Genomic DNA, 18,352 nt, shown 5'->3' with positions numbered 1-18,352 from the left:
AATGTGAAATAATTTTCAAATTAGCAATAAATTAGAACAGTATCAGGACATATACTACTGATTAAAGTCGAAAAGAAAATATCTGGGATTTGTACTGTGCTTTTCATATCCCTGAAGTGCAGTTATTATTGTAATCATGAATTTGTGGTTGCCAGTTTGTCCACAGCAACCACACACAACCGTCAATGCAACAATGGCCACTATATACCAACTCCAACCCTCTTGCAATAAAGGCCAATGTACCATTTGCTTCCGAACCATTCGAGCCATTTGCTTGGCAGCAACTGACTTTTTGCAATTTGTTCACAAGAACATCTAGATCTCTCTGTTCTGTTAAATCTTTCTTCATTTAAATAATAGTCTATCTTTAGTTTCCAAGTACTGAAGGGCATAAACTTACACTTTCCAATACTAAACCCAAATGCCACATATTCATCAACTCAAACGGTCTACATTCAGTTACCGAGTCTAAATTTCCTCAATACAACGTGTTCCCCCACCTACTTTTAAAGACATTAGATAGATTTGCCACTATTGGGAAAAGCAGCGTCGAATAAATGTAACGATCACTTCCAAATAGAAAACTTAGATCAGCTATTCACCTTCTTGATTTATGGATTGGAATTAAATGACATTTCTGACACTCTATGGGGTAGCATTCCTCTAGAGTGGCTTTCCTCAATCCCTGCTGGAAACATTACATTTCTTACCTGTCCCTGCGTGAGTTGAGTGAGTTGTGCCATTGTTAATCGAACCTGTCCCTGTTGTGGCCTTTGGATTGGCTGTTGGCCTTGTGGTATGGCAGGCCGACTTTGGATAGGCTGCATTGGTGTGCTTGGAGCAGTAACCATCTTCTGGGTGGAATTTTGAACTAAATTGCCCGCATTCGACACCGTTGTTACAGTCTGCCCGCGAATAATCTGGGTGACCATCTGTTGGTTTTGACCTGGAAAACAAGTAGATTAATGCCCAATTATGACTAGCAGTATCGATCACTTTTCCTGGTGAACTTCCTGATCCTCTGCTTTAAATATTGGAAGGTAATAGATCTTCCCAAATTGACCTTTCTATTAATACAATTGTTATAAGTACCCTGACCTTGGTAAGCCCAGTAAACTATTGTAACACGTCTAATGATGGAAGAAGTGGTGATTAAATGCAAGGGAAAAAGAAAACCAAGGGAATTAGTGACATTATTTTGGAATTAAACTAAGTTAGCTCGTTCACAGTCAATAAATTCACAATGGGTATATAGCTACCTTTTTACCTTCATGATTCTAGTGAGGTGGTTAAAGGCTCTTCGACAGATCAAGTGAGGCGCGATTGTAAGCAAGCATACCATTTACATGAAGCAAAACCATAAAACATTTGAACAATGTATTTAGCACTTCAATTATGAAAGGGCAGTGGGTTAGGATATTTTGAAATTTCTACTAGTTTTAAGCATCGGAAAAAGAAACCGGAAAGTGCATCAGTACTAATATTAGGAAGCAGATCGAGTTTGACCTGTGTTTATTTACGTCAAATATCAGAGTGCAGGCTTATTTACAATGAAGGACCATTCTGGTTTGGTTACAGAACTCTTAGTCCTCATGTGTGAGGAGTATATTGTGACTTTTATAAATGCCTTTCATTGAATGTTTAAGCAATCATATGTAGTTATGTGAACAGTTATGTAGTTTCCTCCATTCTATATATCATGCCACCTTTTAAACAAACTAAGCATGAACATGTTCAATCTGAACTATATACATTGCTCCAGCTCTGTAGAGGAGAAACTTGTAGGAACGCCTATGCCTGCATCACTCTTGCCTTGCTCTCGACAGCTCTCGACTCTTGTCATCTCTGCAGTAGATTACCCTCTTTTTGGAAATAGTTATTGAGCTTCACGTTGCAGATTTGATTCAAGTTAATTTCACATGTTGCATAAGTATTTGTGGGCCACAATACATTGAAGAGCCTAGCATTGGATAACAGCCTCTCAAATGCTGTACCTGTGCATGGTTTAGGGAGGAAACATGGGCGATGATGACACATTGTATGAGAATGTATTGAAATGATGGCACACTAAATGGAGAAAAGATGTGCACCAATTTACGGTACATTAAGTGAAAAAGAAATGGGACTAAGTTTGCAGACGGCGAGTACAAATGGGGTTGGTTGATGTGCCACATGACAATCTAGGAAATACAAAAGGTAAACTTACTGGCTGGGAGTATTCCTTGTTGCAACATCAAAGGTGTTCGTATTATAGTCTTCCCAATTGCTGCAGTCTGTTGAAAGGGTGTCCTTATAACGGTAACACCAGGGCGTATCTGCGTCGTTCCTCCTGTGGTCAGAACCTGGCATAAAACATTAAATAATATTCATTACAAAATAGGAATTATCATGCCGAAGTACAATATTATCAGAGGTTACAAAAAAGAATAGGTATAGTTATTTCCCAACAAATTTAAATTAATTAAAACTTGTGTTTCTACCAGCAACTCCAAGGTTACTAAATTCAAAGTCTTCAATGTGGACACAAGGAACTGCAGGTGTCTGTATCTTGAGCAAACCTCAAGGTGCTGGAGGAACTCAGCAGTTCAGGCAGTATCTGGGGAGGGAATGGAGAGACAATGTTTCGGGTCGGGGCCCCTCTTTAGACTGACAAAGGTTTATGATCAGAAACATCTTCCGTCCATTCCCTCCACAGATTATGCCTAAACTGATGTGTTCCTCCAGAACTTCGTGTTTGGCTCAAAATCTTCAAATTTGAAGAACAGACTACGTTTGTTGGGTGGGCGGCGCGACTCGTGTTGCAGCGGCCTCTGCAGTCCGTCTGTCGTTTTTTTTATTTTTTGTCGCGTTTGAATGTTTGAATGTAGTTTAAAGTGCTTTTTTTTAAACTGGGTATGTGTGTGAGGTTGGGGGGCGGGGGAAACTTTTAAAATCTTTCCCCTGCACGGAGAACCCGACCTTTTCCCTGTCGGGTCTCCGTTGTCGTTGGGGCCTAGCACCGTGGAGCGGCCTCCAACCGGAACGACCTGGGGCTCCAGTCGCGGAGCTGTGGACCTACTTACCATCGTGGAGCTGGCCGAGTTCGAAGCGGGAGGAGCTGCTGGGAGACCGCTTTTCGGGGCTTCCGCAACGGCAACTTCTCCCGCCCGAGTTGCGGGGTTGAAAATTACCTGGAGCGGGGCCTTACATTGCCCGGCGCGGCTTTAAATGGCCGCGGGACTTGCTAGCGCCCGCCGGGGGCTCCAACATCAAGACCCGGAGCACGGCCTTGCATCGCCCGGCGCGGCTTTAATGGCCGCGGGACACTTACCATCGCCCGCCGGGGGCTTTGACTGACATCGGGAGGAGAATGAGGAGTGCAGGGGAGAGATAAGACTTTACCTTCCATCACAGTGAGGAGGAGATTCACTGTGATGGATGTTTGTGTAAATTGTGTTGTGTCTTGGTTCTTTTTCTTGTGTGTATGACTGCAGAAACCAAATTTCGTTTGAACCTCAATGAGGTTCAAATGACACAAATAAATTGTATTGTATTGTATTGTATTGTATTGTATTGTATTGTATTGTATTGTGACCGGTAAAACTGAACTAAACTGAAACTGTCCAAGGTCTGAACTGCTGAAACCCAATGTAATGAACACAAGAACCATCTTCAATTATTTTTGTGCATGCAATAACCCAGTTGCCTGTTGCTGAACTGCACTCAGCCTAGAACAAGGCATTAAACAGCCATTTGCCCCATCATGCATACTTTTACTTCATTCACACAATAAAGATATCACCGGCAAAGTTAGTATTTATTACTATCCCACTGCTAATAAACTGCAGCACGTAGTTATTAAAAAGAGAATTCCAGGATTTTGTAACAATGTAGGAACAATGATACATTTCTAAAAATAGATGATCTGAAGGTAGTTTGTGCTGATGGGAGTTATCATATCCCTGCTGGAACTGTTCTTAAGCATCATGTAACTTGAATACATACACTCCAGCAAATAAATGATACTTTTTAATGTTGAATTAGGAACATCAAGTATAATTGCACGGATCCATTCTTTAAAACAAATAGATTTAAAATATGAGTAATCAAAATAGTAAATACCTGTACCTGCTGAGTTGATGTTGTTGTACCCGGTGCATTCTGCCGCAGAGTTACTGTGGCAGTTCTTGGTTGGAATGAAGTAAAGGTTTGCTGGCTTGAAGTAGTGCCCGATGGAATGATTCCCAAAACTTTCTGCTGCACCTGAACTACTCCTACAAAAATGACAGGGAAAACTCAACGTTCATCGAGAACAATCACTGTCCACGCATTAGACAATGGTAAATGCTTGTTCATACAGTACCAATCTCAATTATTCAGACTGTTTCAGCACATAGTGATAATGGAAAAAAATTATGTTCATAGATCTTATGTCCAAGGTGTGTAGTCCTGTGGCGAATAGAAACTATTGAAGATAGAACAGTCGAATGTTTGACCAAATATGACCTGATCAGAGGAGTTAACATGGATCCATAAAACTTCTCAGATGAAAGATCAATTACTCTGCTTCTTTCATCATAGATTCAACCCGAGTATTTCCTATTTTATGAATTTACACAGTTTACTGTAGCAGATAGCTGAATTTTATGATGGTGCTGCCAACCTTAAAAAAAAAGCTATATATTTTAGTTACTATAAAAGTAAAACGATGAAAGCATTTAATGGGTTTCTACAAAAGAAACTTTGTATAAATGGATACAGCGTGGAATCAGTGGCAATGTTTACCATGTTCACCAGGTAAATGAAGCTTAAGTTTACTGATGACATTGGGCTTGGCAGCACAGTAAGCAGAGGTGATAAAACATTTATATTGAGGTGCCTACACATCTATTATTTGGAAATTCAAAAGAAACAATTCCTTCCCAATTCATAAAGGTTTATGAGCAATCAATCATAACGTCTATATTAGAATGCAGTCACTTAAAAGTAGTTGACTGTTTTCTACTTTGCTATATCCACATGGAATGGAATTCATGGCATGTTTTAAAACAATAATAAATTGTTGCGACAACTGTCACTTTTGACTTCCTGGAAATAGTTGAATGTACAAAAGATTCTGATTTCACCTTCAACGTTACAAAGCAGTGCTTCAAATGCAAAGGAACACAATCCGAGAGCTAACAACATCTCTGACTGAAGATAGACACAAGGTATTGGAGTAACTCAGTGGGTCAGGCAGCATCTCTGGAGAAAAAGGAGCACCCTTTTCCATAACTGTCCCACTTACGCGATTTTTTTTGACGACTTGCCGGCACCCGTCATAGTCGCAGCAGGTCTCTGAAAATATCACGATATCGCAGGGGCACGCCTGTACTGTCGTGAGTAGTCGCCCAAAGAGTCATATCTTTTTCTGGTCGCCGCTGGATTTTCAACATGTTTAAAATTTTCGGAGACCTGCTACGACTATGACGGGTGCCGGCAAGTCGTCAAAAAAAATCGCACAAATGGGATAGGCCCTTTACCTGGTCATCTGTTGCTGGCCGTGCTTTGTTCTGGCCTTTTCTTTCTCTCCCCTCTACTTTCAGCTTGTTCACTGAGCCACTCTAGGTGATAGGTAAACACCACCCTAGGCGTTTGCTACTCTGTGCACTTCTTTTGAATGATGCTTATTCTGGAGAAGTACTGACTCATCATCTGAGGCAAGGAGGCAGATAATCAGCAGGGTTTATTTATTTCTTTAACCTGAAGCCACAATACTTAATGGGGTCCACTGTCAATGTTAAGAACTTGCAGGAGCACTCCTATCTCAGTATATAGCACTTAGCGGGAACCTCTGCTGGCTGTTATTCATCTGGTGGGACATGCATTGTGGTGGAGGAGATTGGGATAATTCTGTGAATACAACAATGCCAGGTTGAAACTAGGCTAGAATGGAGCAGCTCTTCTAACTTGCAGAAATCTCCAAATATTTGTAAAAGGCTAGTGCAGAGAGGCACTGGGGCCAAATTTCCTATTTAAAAAATGAAGATAATTGGGTCACCAACTGGGGTCACAAACTACCATGCCCCAACTTTCGCCGCTGTCTGAGGTCAGCAGCTTTTCCACCCCATGCTAAGTACAGTTTATAATTTTTTTAAAAGAGGCAATAATGTATGTCACACAACAACAAACATAATTAAAAATACAACAACAAAAGAGAGCTGTGTAGGAAGGAACTGTGGACGCCGGTTTACACCGCAGATAGCCACAAAATGCTGGACTAACTCAGCGTTCCTCCAGCAACTCTCCTTTTGTTGCTCCAGATACCCACATCTGCAGTCACTTGTATCTCTATTTAAAAAAGGATACTGCAGCCAGTTATACCCTGACAGACATTGGTGTAACAATTTAACCCTCCGTCACATAAATAACACATTAATAGACTCCACCCTACCTCCTTGAGTGGTTGGCACATTGACGGTGAGGATTTTGCTGTTTGCCGGGAGTGGAAGCTTGGCAGTTATCACCTTTCCCGTCATGGTTACCGGGCTCCCTGTGATCTGGAACGTCTGACCTGCGGTGGCAATTGTTGTACCTGTAGTAGCAACTGTGCTGGTGACTAATAGATAGCCAGAGAATAAAAGTACTTACTTATATTTGTAAACATGTAGAGAATATAAGCTAGTGTTTGAAGAAATTATTGTGTCTGCTGTTAACCAATAAAACCAAATTTAAAAAGCAAATACTGAAAAGAGCTGAGCATGCACGTTTGATAAAAGTTATGCATATTTTTGTCTTTTTGACCATACAAGTAACCAAATGTACAGTTAAGTCAAATAATGATGAGATGCTACTAACCCACTTGTGTACGATTAGCAACCACTGATGCATAATTAAATGCATTCAAACTATTTAAATATATTGATTGATCTGTTGCAAAATAGGTACGTTTTTAAATTCAAGACTTTCTACTAAGCATGACTGAAAACCTTGCAAGTGCTTTCATTCCCCAGCTGATGTCCAATATATTATGTCATGCATAGTTCAGCAACCCTTGATGAACACAGACAGCCTTATGCCTTTCCCACTGAAGGACAGTGTTTTGGAACAGTTGCCAATTCTCCTCCTCGGCCCTGTGACAAATGCCAAATGTACAATGATGTGCAAAAATAAGAACAAAGAAATAATTAATGTAAATTTTCAATGCTCTATTCACATTTTGAGACCTCCATGACAGATGAAACCAGTTAAATAGGCCACCATCATGAATTGTTTCCAAACGTAGTTTAAAGCCAAGGAAGAGGTATATAAATTGGCCAGAAGAAGTGGCAAACCAGAAGACTGGGAGAAATTTAGAACTCAACAGAGGAGGACAAAGGATTTAATTAAGAGGGGGAAAAAAAAGCATGAAAGAAAGCTTGCGGGAAACATAAAAACTGACTGTAAAAGTTTCTATAGGTATGTAAAAAGGAAAAGATTGGTGAAGATGAATGTAGGTCCCTTACAGTCAGAGACAGGTGAATTTATAATGGAAAACAGGGAAATGGCAGAACAGTTGAACGAGTACTTTGGTTCTGTCTTCACTAAGGAAGGCACAAACAATCTCCCGGACATACTAGGGGACCGAGGATCTAATGGGAGGGAGGAACTGAAGGGAATCCATATTAGTCAGAAAATGGTGTTAGGTGAACTGTTGGGACAGAAGGCAGATAAATCCCCAGGGCCAGATGGTCTGCATCCCAGAGTATTCAAGGAGGTGGTCATAGAAATCGTGGATGCGTTGTTGATCATTTTCCAATGTTCTCTCGACTCTGGATCAGTTCCTGTGGACTGGAGGGTAGTCAATGTAACTTCACTTTTTAAGAAAGGAGGGAGAGAGCAAACAGAGAATTATAGATCAGTTAGCTTTAGATCGGTAGTGGGGAAGATACTCGAGTCGATTATTAAATATGTTATTGCAGTGCACTTGGAAAACAGTGACGAGATCAGTCAACGTCAGCATGGATTTATGAAGGGGAAATCATGCTTGACTAATCTTTTGGAAATTTGAGGATGTAACAAGTAGAATGGATAAGGGAGAGCCAGTGGATGTGGTGTATATGGACTTTCAAAAACCCTTTGACAAGATCCCACACAAGAAATGAGTGTGCAAAATTATAGCACATGGTAATGGGGGTAGGGTATTGACATGGATAGAGAGCTGGTTGGCAGACAGCAAGCAAAGAGTAGGAATTAACGGGTCCCTTTCAGAATGACAGGCAGTGACTAGTGGGGTGCCGCAAGGCTCGGTGCTGGGACCCCAGTTGATTACAATATATATTAACGATTTAGACAAGGGAATTAAATGTAACATCTATAAGTTTGCTGATGACATAAAGCTGGGTGGCAGTGTGAGTTGCGAGGAGGATGCTATGAGGCTGCAGGGTGACTTGGATAGGTTGGGTGAGTGGGCAGATGCATGACAGATGCAGTATAATGTGGATAAATGTGAGGTTATTCACTTTGGTGACAAAAACAGGAAGGCAGATTATTCTCTGAATGGTGTCAGATTAGGAGAAGGGGAGGTACAACGAGACCTGGGTGTGCTTGTACATCATCACTGAAAGTAAGCATGCAGATACAGCAGGCAGTAAAGAAAGCCAATAATTGGCCTTCATTGCGAGAGGATTTGAGTTTAGGAGCAAGGAGGTCCTACTGCAGTTGTACAGGGCCCTGGTGAGACCGCACCTGGAGTATTGTGTGCAATTTTGGTCTCCTAATTTGAGGATGGACATTATTGCTATTGAGGGAGTGCAGCGTAGGTTCACCAGTTTAATTCCCGGGATGGCGGAACTGACATATGATGAAAGAATAGGTCGACTGGGCTTGTATTCGCTGGAATTTAGAAGGATGAGAGGATATCTTATCGAATCATACAAATTTCTTAGAGGATTAGCAGGGTAGATGCAAGAAAAATGTTCCCGATGTTGTGGGAGTTCAAAACCATGGGTCACAGTTTAAGAATAAGGAGTGATTTTAGGATTTTAGGAGTGATTTAGGATTGAGGTGAGGAAAAACTTTTTCACCCAGAGTTGTGAATCTGTGGAATTCTCTGCCACAGAAGGCAGTGGATGCCAATTCACTGGATGTTTTCAAGAGAGAGTTAAATTTAGCTCTTAGGGGTAAGGGAATCAAGGTATATGAGGAAACAGCCAGAACGGAGTATTGATTTTGGAGGATCATCCATGATCATGTTGAAAGGCAGTGCTGGCTAGGACCGAATGGCCTATTCTTGCACCTATTTTCTACGTTTGTTACTTGCCGAGTCAAAGACAAAAATATGCAAGGAGTAACTCAGTGGGTGAGGCAGCATCTATGGAGAGAAGGAATGGATGACGTTTCGGGTTGAGATCCTTCTTCAGACTGATGTCAGAGGGGGTGGAGGGGGGGCGGGAAAAAGGATAGAAAGTGGGCAGAGACAGTAGGACGTAGGAGAACTGGGAAGGGGAGGGGAAGGAGGAAGAGAGCAAGGGCTATCTGAAATTAGAGAAGTCAACATTCATACCGCTGGGGTGTAAACTACCCAAGCGAAATATGAGGTGCTGTTCCTCCAATTTGCGATGGGCTTCACTCTGACAATGGAGGAGGTCCAGGACAGAAAGGTCAGATTGGGAATGAGAGGGGGAGTTGAGGTGCTGAGCAACCGGGAGATCAGGTTGGTTACGACGGACTGAGCGGAGGTGTTCGGCGAAACGATCGCGGTGCCTGCGCTTGCTCGCCGATGTAGAGAAGTTGACACCTGGAACAGCGGAATCAGTAGATGAGGTTGGAGGAGGTGCAAGTGAACCTCTGCCTCACCTGGAAAGATTGATTGAGATTACGTCACCCATTCCTTCTCTTCATAGATGCTGTCTCATCCGCTAAGTTACTCCAGCATTTTGTGTCTACCTTCGATTTTATCCAGCATCTGCAGTTCTTTCTCACACAAAAATATACAATTTGTTTTTTCTCAACTATGTGTGCTGTGTACATTTAACACATTGATTAGTGAAGTTGCCTGATCCAGCGAGCATGAAGGGGCAAAACAGATGACCCAGAATTTGTTCACAGAGGCTACAACATTGAAGAAAGCTGCCTACAAATGGTCTAGCAATCTATGGCAAGAACCTCCTCCTTTTGTCATCAGTTGTTGTTAGGCTTCAATTCAATTACATCCCTGGATCTCTGCAATCTGTCATGTCAGTCATCTGGCTGAGCAGCAATTACATTGAAGGATACACAAACAGCATACGATGAAGCAAAAAAAATAAAAAAAAAATCAATATTTAACTTTTCACAGTATAATGTAAAATGAAGATTGGGCAAAACAAATTTAAAGTAGAAGTTTGGAACATTTCATTTTACATCTAAGTTCTTTAGATTTTGAAGTATTCATATGAATTAGGAGTCATAATTTACAAAATATGCTTTTTATTTAGGGCCAGGCAGTCTGCTGATCAATAATAACGGCTTAGTACTTTATAATTCTTGAAAAAATTCATCAACAACATTAAAAGTTAACTAACTTTCCTCCCCATTTCGCTGGATAAGAACAAGCTTCTGCAACGTGTTTTTGGTGACGGTGAAATAGGAAACTAGCTGCAAATTCAATTACACTTTGGATCACGTTCTTTTGTCACTCACTCTCATATAAATACAAATACTAAGAAGATGCATCCATTAAGACACAAACCTGATCCACTCTGGCCCTGCTTGATCCAAGTAGCGAAACTCTGCTGAAAATTCTTGTTTGGCTGAAATGTCACTGTAGTTGGTGAACCCACTTTAGTGGTAAATACCACTTTTGTTCCTGGGGAGACCTGTCCTGCCAAGGAGCCTACCACTAACTTCTGGGGAGTGGCAATAGTGGTAGCGGTACTGTTGGTCGTAGAGGCAGATGCAGCAGAATTAGGCGTGGCTGACAACTTTTGCTGCTCAAGACGCTTCTGTCAAGGTACAATAAAAGTTACCAAAGGTTTATCAAGAACCAAAAATGTCTTCACACAAAAACACAATATTTCAATCTTCAGATCGACAAGGAAATATCCCAGTCTGCTATTCTCATCCGTCACTCCCCAGGTACAAAGCAACCTTATTAACAGATATACACTGTGGAATATTCAAGTACATTATTATCAATACTATACTTATGGCAAGCATTCAGAACATTTTCAAACAAACAGTGGCTTATAAATAAGTAATTTAACTGTACTTTTATGGACCACCCTACAGAAATAAGTGATAATGTCCAGATTGTGAGCTTTTGAAATTTTGACCAATTAATTTGAAGTCTTCCCAACCATTTAAAATATAACTTGTTTGACTGTTTACATATTTTTAGGTTAACACGTGGTACATTTTTTATGAAATGGTAATAACATTTAATTACTGAAAACATTTACTCAACAGATTAAGATATTCTTGAATTTTAAGACATAAAAAATGGCACAGACAAAGGCCAGAAACATACAATTAAGTCCCAATGTATAGTGGAATGATAATATAGTATAAATGCCAAAGTTATGCAACTGGCTAATAATTATGAAACATAAACCTTTTTAATTGCTATTGAAGACAAACAACATTCTCTGTAAATTAATATTCAATCTTTCATAATTCCCACAAAGTATAATTCTCCTTAAAACACCACAAGATAAAATCTGCTGTAACTTCATTACACATGTTGCAAAACTATTATTAACTAGCCAGATGAAAAAGATAGAGATGAAAATGTAATAAATCAGTTTCAGGTGCCAAAGGTACAAGTTGCAATGAATAAGCTGGGTCATATATATTGATAAAGTTGATTCATGTCATCTTAAAACTCTCAATACATCAAACACCTTGTATTCTAATGCAATCCATTTGCAGTTGTCAATTTGCAGTTGATCAAGTATATGCTTTGAAAATTTTATTGCAAAACTAATCAAACTTCCTTTGAATTTGATCATTGAAAATTAGCCTTTCGAGGAAGAATCAACCTATTCAAAGAAGTATCATCAAGCAAGGTATTTGTCCATTAAGATGCACAGTGAATTGTCATGAGCTTCACCCAAATGGCTGGAGAGTGAGGAATAAGAAAAGTTGTAGTGAGAAATGGAGAAAATGTTTCTACTATTTCTACTTTCTGATGCTTTAAATTGTTATAAAGATAGAAATTATTTGCCAATTCTGTCCACCCTCGCTGTGCACAATTTGGGAGAGTAAAGTAGAAACCTTTGAGTACCCTAGCAAGGACTTTGACTCTCATCCCCTGTGGCGCCTATCCAGTCGCACATTCATTCCACAAATGTATCTGTAGAGCTAATGAAACTAAACCCTGCACCAAATCTAAGCTCAACAACTGTTGCCAGTGTGAGGATATTTTTGTCTATTGTTTATAGAGGGTGTACTTATCAAGATGATTTGAAAACCCTCCTGATTTTTTGCGTGTAACCTTCCTGGTTACAGCACTTAAAGCTTTCAAGTTTCCTTTAAACACACCTGCCATCCTCAATGGGGGGGGGGGGGGGAAATTTTTTAGAATTCTTCTCTCTTTCCCTCTTCCACTCCTCCTGCCCCCCCGCCCAAACATTCCTCCAATACGTCTTCTGGTTAATGACGTTGCTCAAGGAAAATTATCTCAATTCATCTTGTCTTGTGTCATTTTATGGCGCTGGACTGATTTTTTTTGTTTCAGTCTATTCCATTCCAAAGAAAATGATTCAAGTCAATGTAATCTTTTCTTAAAATTCCCTGAAATTTTCCTGCTCTAGTGATATACTCAAACTCCACAGTAATCTCTTATGCAAGAACACCGTTCCTAAATCAATGTCTTTGAACAACTCTAGACTGGAATCCTGCCAAGCCTTTGGAACAAGAAATCGATTAAATCAACAAATGAAAATCCGAATCGCTTGCCAGATGGTCAAAAATTATACATTTAACAAAAATATAACCGCAAGGTGATATTTCCTTTATGTAAGAATTTAAATTGTTTAAAGATCAATGATGCAATTATTCACAAAGTGTAAATTTGGTACTGCTGAAAACAAGCCACTGACAGTGGCAAAATTAATAAAACAAAAATGAAACCCCTGTTAAGTTGTTAAATAATGCAACTTATTGACAGGTGGGATAAGGAAATCTTATGCCTTCCCACCTGCTGAGCAGCCAAGCGCTGCTGTTTAAGCTGGGCCTCGAGTTGGGCCTTGAACTCTTCGGACTTCTTCTGCTCACTAACCTTTGCTTGCTGCTCAGCAGCCTGCGCCTTCTCCTTTTCCACCCTAGAACACACAAGCAAGCGAATGACCAAAAAACATTCATTAAAAAAAAAATGATATCTTAAAATAGACTTGGACAAATGCCATTCTTCTACAATATGTTCAACAGAAATGTGTTTGTTAGGGTCTCAGGTTATTGGTATTGGTTTGTGTTTCTCAGTTAAAAAAAAATGAAATTGGGAGGAGGAGGTAGAATCCCAATTTGGGATTTATTAATGCTAATTTAAGCACTTTAAGCATCAAGTAGAAATTAAAATCAAGAATAGTAGGAGTTACTGCAGAAGCAAAACAGATGTTTCACTTTTCTGATAGCTGACACCCTGTGGTGAGTGATACTGCCAGTTGTTGCAGTTTTCCGATTATCAGAAATTGGATCCGAACTGCCTCAGACTCTTTCACGAGGGAGGTTTAGGAATAGAAAACTTCTATGTTTTCTGGACTTCTATGTCATCTGGGCTGGGTTTGAATCGGGCACGTGGTGAAAGCCTAAGTGAAATGAACTTCCATTGATCCATTTGTTATTGGGCTCAAGTCCACAGCCAGCATAAGCATTGAAGTGCACATCATTCTAGAAATGGCTAGCATGGGATATGTGGGAGTTGAAGAAATTCTATCTCAACATCCTTTATAAACAAGGAATACAGGCATCTTCCTTCTACATTTACATTTACTTGATAGTGCCCAAATTAAAAAAAAAAAAACAAGAGACCTGGCCTTAAAATAATGCGACTTCAGAGATTAATATATCCCGTGAGGTTTTTTAAAAATAGTCTTGATGAATAATGGAGCAGACCTGAAGAGCCAATTGCCGTCTCCTACTTCTTTCTGATGTTCTTACATGAAGCACAAATGTAGAAATTGGAATGTTATATAAGTACCAAATATTGCAACATAAGTTTCAGATTAATTGTATACCCTATACAATCAGGAAAATCTGAAGCAGTACAATAATAACCATTTCTATATTGCTGCATTGCTTATAAGCCTCCCAACTTTAGTAACTCGAGACAAAATGGACATAGGTTATGTTTTTCAGAACTACCATTGAACAATAATTTATCACAAAAACCCAAATCCGTTCTACCTCTCTGCAAAACTGCGAATTTCCCACAAATCCAGTTCTTCTTCTGGGACCCAGGTCTCAATTATAACAGGACCAGTCTGTTTTGGGGCCTCAATCTTCTTCGGTCGTAAAGCACTAGATCGAAGACCTTTCCTCTGAGGTGTTGGAGTTTCTTTAAAACGGGCGAGAAGAGGAAAAAAATAAATATAATTAAAGCAATAACCGATAAGTAACATATTGTACAATATTTTTGAAAACATCTTTCAGAATTTCCTGATCTTTAACATCATGCATCTTTTTTTTCCTGCCTGTATTTCACATCTTAAACTAAGGAAACAATAATAGTCCATGCACATCTGTCACCTTCAGGCTAGACTAACACACACTTTCAATTCCATATGTAAAGCATATCAAGACAGCAAGGAGTTTCATCTGCTGGCCTGATTAAGAGCTACCAAAATGCAGTGCATACAGACTGCATCGGTACAAGTATCAAAGTTGAGATTCAAAAACTGCAGCACACCGTAATTTTGTACAATGTTCCAGAAACTCACTAATTCTTGTCATCCTTACGGAAAATTACAGGCTGTTGAGCCCTACATTACTGTTATGGAAGATTCTGAGGAACAGGATTGGTGTTGACTTGGAAAGGCAGGGATTGCGTCAACACTGTACTGTGCAAGGTAGATCTTGTTTCACAAATCTGATTGAGATTTTGAGGTGACAACTAGGAAAATTGATGAAGGTAGTACAATGGATATCGTTTACATGGACATCAATAAAGCTTTTGACAAGCTCCCACATGGTAGGCTGGTCCAGAAGGTGTTTGGAGAGGAAAGGTGGAGCAGTTACAGGCCTAAAGTGAACAAATGGGATTCTTGCTGAGAGCCAGCGTTGATGTAGGGGGCCGAAATTACCCACTTCTGTGCCTTGTTTCTAAGATTTTATGAAAAGGATACAAATGACTGAGCTGAAGTGTTTAATGGAGTGAGATGAAATCTAAATCCTAATGTGAAATACACAAGAAAAGTCAAGGTACTGGAAAGAGTGTTTTATGCAGAACTACAAATACATTCAATAAAATGCCAGCTGTTTAGTTTAGTTTAGTATAAATATATAGCATGGAAAAGACTCTTTGGCCCATTAAGTCCATGCTGACCACCGATCACTCGCTCACATTAGTTCTATGTTATCCTACTTTCGCATCTTCTCCATGTACATCAAAGGCATTTTCTTTTACAGAGGCTAATACAAACCGCAGGTCCTTGGGGTTTGTGAGAGAAAATCAAAGCACTGCGGGTCACGTGGTCACATGGAGAACGTGCAAAGGTAATACGGTCATATTAAGCTTGATGGGCTTGGTTCAGTAGCCATTGCAGATAAAACAAGTTTGAGTCACTATACAAAGATCTATAGCTTTAAATAAGGACAAGAAGGATAGATGGGAAAGAGCCTGTGTTGGTAGGGAGACAAACTCTGGTGAAATACATAATTACAAACAAAAAGAGGGGACTTCAAATGAGAATTTGCGCCGTCCTGTAGGGGGTATGGCTGCCTAGCCTGCAGCTGTCTGTTTTTTTTCATCTCTTTTTCTTATTTTTAGTTAGTTTAGTGTTTTGTTTTGAGGAGTTCTAGCTTTTTTATGTGTGGGGGAGGGGGTGGGGGGGGGGGGGGGGGGGAGGGGGAAACTAATTTTCAGGGTCCCTACCTGGTCGGAGATGCAGCTTTTCTCCGGGCTGCAGCTTTGACCCGTCCCCGCGGCCTACCAGCGGGCCTGGAGCGGCGTCTCCTGAGGGGACCGCCTGGAGCTTCGGCATCGGCGGCGGCACTGGCACCGAAGCGGCACCGGCTCGGCGGCGGCGGCACCGGTGACGGCACAGGCTCAGCGGCGGCGGCACCGGCTCAGCAGCGGCACCGGCTTGGCAGTGGCGGCGGCACCGGCGGCAGCGGTACCGGCTCGGCATCGGCGGCGGCGGAGCTGCGGGTCAGAGGACGGCGGTGCAGCGCTCGAGCGCCATTGTGGGGCTGGCGGTGACTTCGCTGAAACTCCAGTAACTGGAGCTGGGTCCGTTGCGGAGCTGCAGGTCTGTGGAGCGGCTGCGGGCGGCGGCGCTGAACTTTCCATCGGGAGCCTGGGATCTCTTGATGAGATCGCCAGTTGTGCTCCATTCGGCGCGGCCCTGTCGGCTCCGGAAGCCACGGTCTCGAGTAAGGAGGCCCGACTATGGGTGGACATGGGGATGGGACTGGACTTTGTGCCTTTCCCCACAATGGGAACCATTGTGGGGGGATGTTTTGATGTTGAAACTATCTATTACTGTCATGTTGTATTCTTTTTTTATGTGCTGCATGGCAAAAAGAATTTCACTACACCTAAAGGTGTATGTGACCAAATAAATTTGAACTTGAACTAGAATTTGAAAAACAGATACAATAAACGTATATGGTAACATGGAAAAGCAGAGAATTAAAATGATGCAGCGGTAGGTACATTTGATTGAAATGGGAGTGTTTGGTAGTTTTTCTTGCCAGTAACCAGGAGACGCAGAATAGCTCCAGTAGCAGAACCAACGGCACATATCAGTTTTTGTTAACAACAAAGAACAATGAAACCTACACCAGAATGAAATAACAATCTTGAAGTGAGGGTGCATTAATTCCATGTCCATCATAAGAATTAATCTAATGTTAGGTTTAAGGGAGCAGTAAAATCTTGAACAAGGTTTAAATTTAATAAAGCTAATGTCAAAAGAATTAGAAATAAATCTCTGCACTAAAATTAAAACAAAAATATGCTGAAAATGCTACATTCAATATGAAAACATATTCACAAGATGAGCTATACCTTTTGGAGTTTCCGGTACACCAATGGGACAGATAATTTTCCGAATGCAGTATTCAGAACGGATTCCATAAGGTCCAACATCTCTGCGTTTGATAATCTCAGTGGTGGTGATATCACTTTCTGTAGTTTCTGCAATAATGTGCGTGAATTCATACTTTTATTTTTATTAACCATAAATATCGGATGACCATCTTAAAGGTAAATAGCAATAATCGCAACTTAAAATTCAACAAATACAAAGTAATACCATAAAAATATTTTCTGCATTGCATTTATGCTTCTGTATAATTTAGGTTTATTATTAAAAAGTCATTTATTTATTTATCCCTTCCTGCTTGTAACCTCGCAATCAGGATTCAGTGCAAAATCAACTCTCGAATAGCTGAAATTACACACCTCACTCTTTCAACCCAGACTATGGAAATTGCTGGGCCTGGACTTTCAGGCACTGATACATGCAGATACTTTGACAAGTTTATATGAATATTCTTACTGACAAGCATAATTTCTCAAATTCCAGCATTCTCTTCTCCACCTACAAACTTAAATGCCATTGACACATATGGCACAGTAGTCACTGTCCCAGCTTGATACATTCATTTGATGCAGTTTCCAGATTTTGATCTTGTCCCAATTTGAACATTTTCAACATTTTGCCATTTGGTGTATTTAATCAACAAGGCAGCTTGAAAGGGGGCCATCTTTGAATAACTTCATATTTCTTTACAACACTAGAGGAGGCTATTGTATACATTAACTATATGCTGGTTCTCAGAGGAATCTCATTCCCCATATTATTTCTCTGAAACCAATTCTCTTTCATAAGCTCCATGAACAATCGGCACATCTTTTGGATGTGGGAGGAAACTGAAGACCTGGGGAAAACGTGCAATTCCCGCAGATAGTATTAGAAGCCACGATCAAACTCAGATCACTGGAGATAGATTGTAGCAGCACTACCTGCTGCACCACTGCACTGCCCAAAATGAACATCATGCATGCATTTTAAAGTCTTGAGCATAATTTTTCAAAGTTTATACTCAATGTGCCTTTCAGTGTGTAGTAACTGAAACAAAAGTAATCATTTGTCATTACAACAATAAACAAATAAAGGGAACTATTTGATCATCATGCTAACATCTTTTCCCTCAACTGTGCATCAAACTCATGGCGTTCTAAGACTTGAAGCTGTCCTTTGGTCAAAAA

At 40.5% G+C, this 18,352-nt stretch overlaps 1 protein-coding gene across 15 annotated transcripts in view; it reads right to left on the bottom strand.

Moving 5' to 3' along the window:
• Nucleotides 1–18,352, bottom strand: part of bptf (bromodomain PHD finger transcription factor) — a 107,209-nt gene that overhangs the window by 23,865 nt on the left and 64,992 nt on the right. For 6 of the 15 annotated variants that reach the window (XM_033044171.1, XM_033044160.1, XM_033044159.1 and 3 more), the window contains 8 exons: nt 17,147–17,275; nt 14,323–14,473; nt 13,118–13,241; nt 10,670–10,922; nt 6,413–6,577; nt 4,102–4,253; nt 2,207–2,342; nt 711–946 (listed from right to left, as the gene is read on the bottom strand). In XM_033044171.1, coding sequence (XP_032900062.1) covers nt 711–946; nt 2,207–2,342; nt 4,102–4,253; nt 6,413–6,577; nt 10,670–10,922; nt 13,118–13,241; nt 14,323–14,473; nt 17,147–17,275 — 1,346 coding nt within the window. The remainder of the gene's footprint in view (nt 1–710; nt 947–2,206; nt 2,343–4,101; nt 4,254–6,412; nt 6,578–10,669; nt 10,923–13,117; nt 13,242–14,322; nt 14,474–17,146; nt 17,276–18,352) is intronic. The other 9 variants (XM_033044161.1, XM_033044173.1, XM_033044166.1 and 6 more) reach the window with 7 other exon arrangements.

This window comes from Amblyraja radiata, chromosome 26 (assembly GCF_010909765.2).
Source record: "Amblyraja radiata isolate CabotCenter1 chromosome 26, sAmbRad1.1.pri, whole genome shotgun sequence".
Lineage (NCBI taxonomy): Eukaryota > Metazoa > Chordata > Chondrichthyes > Rajiformes > Rajidae > Amblyraja > Amblyraja radiata.
Note: the sequence above shows the minus strand (reverse complement) of the source record. Positions and strands in the feature narration are given on the sequence as shown.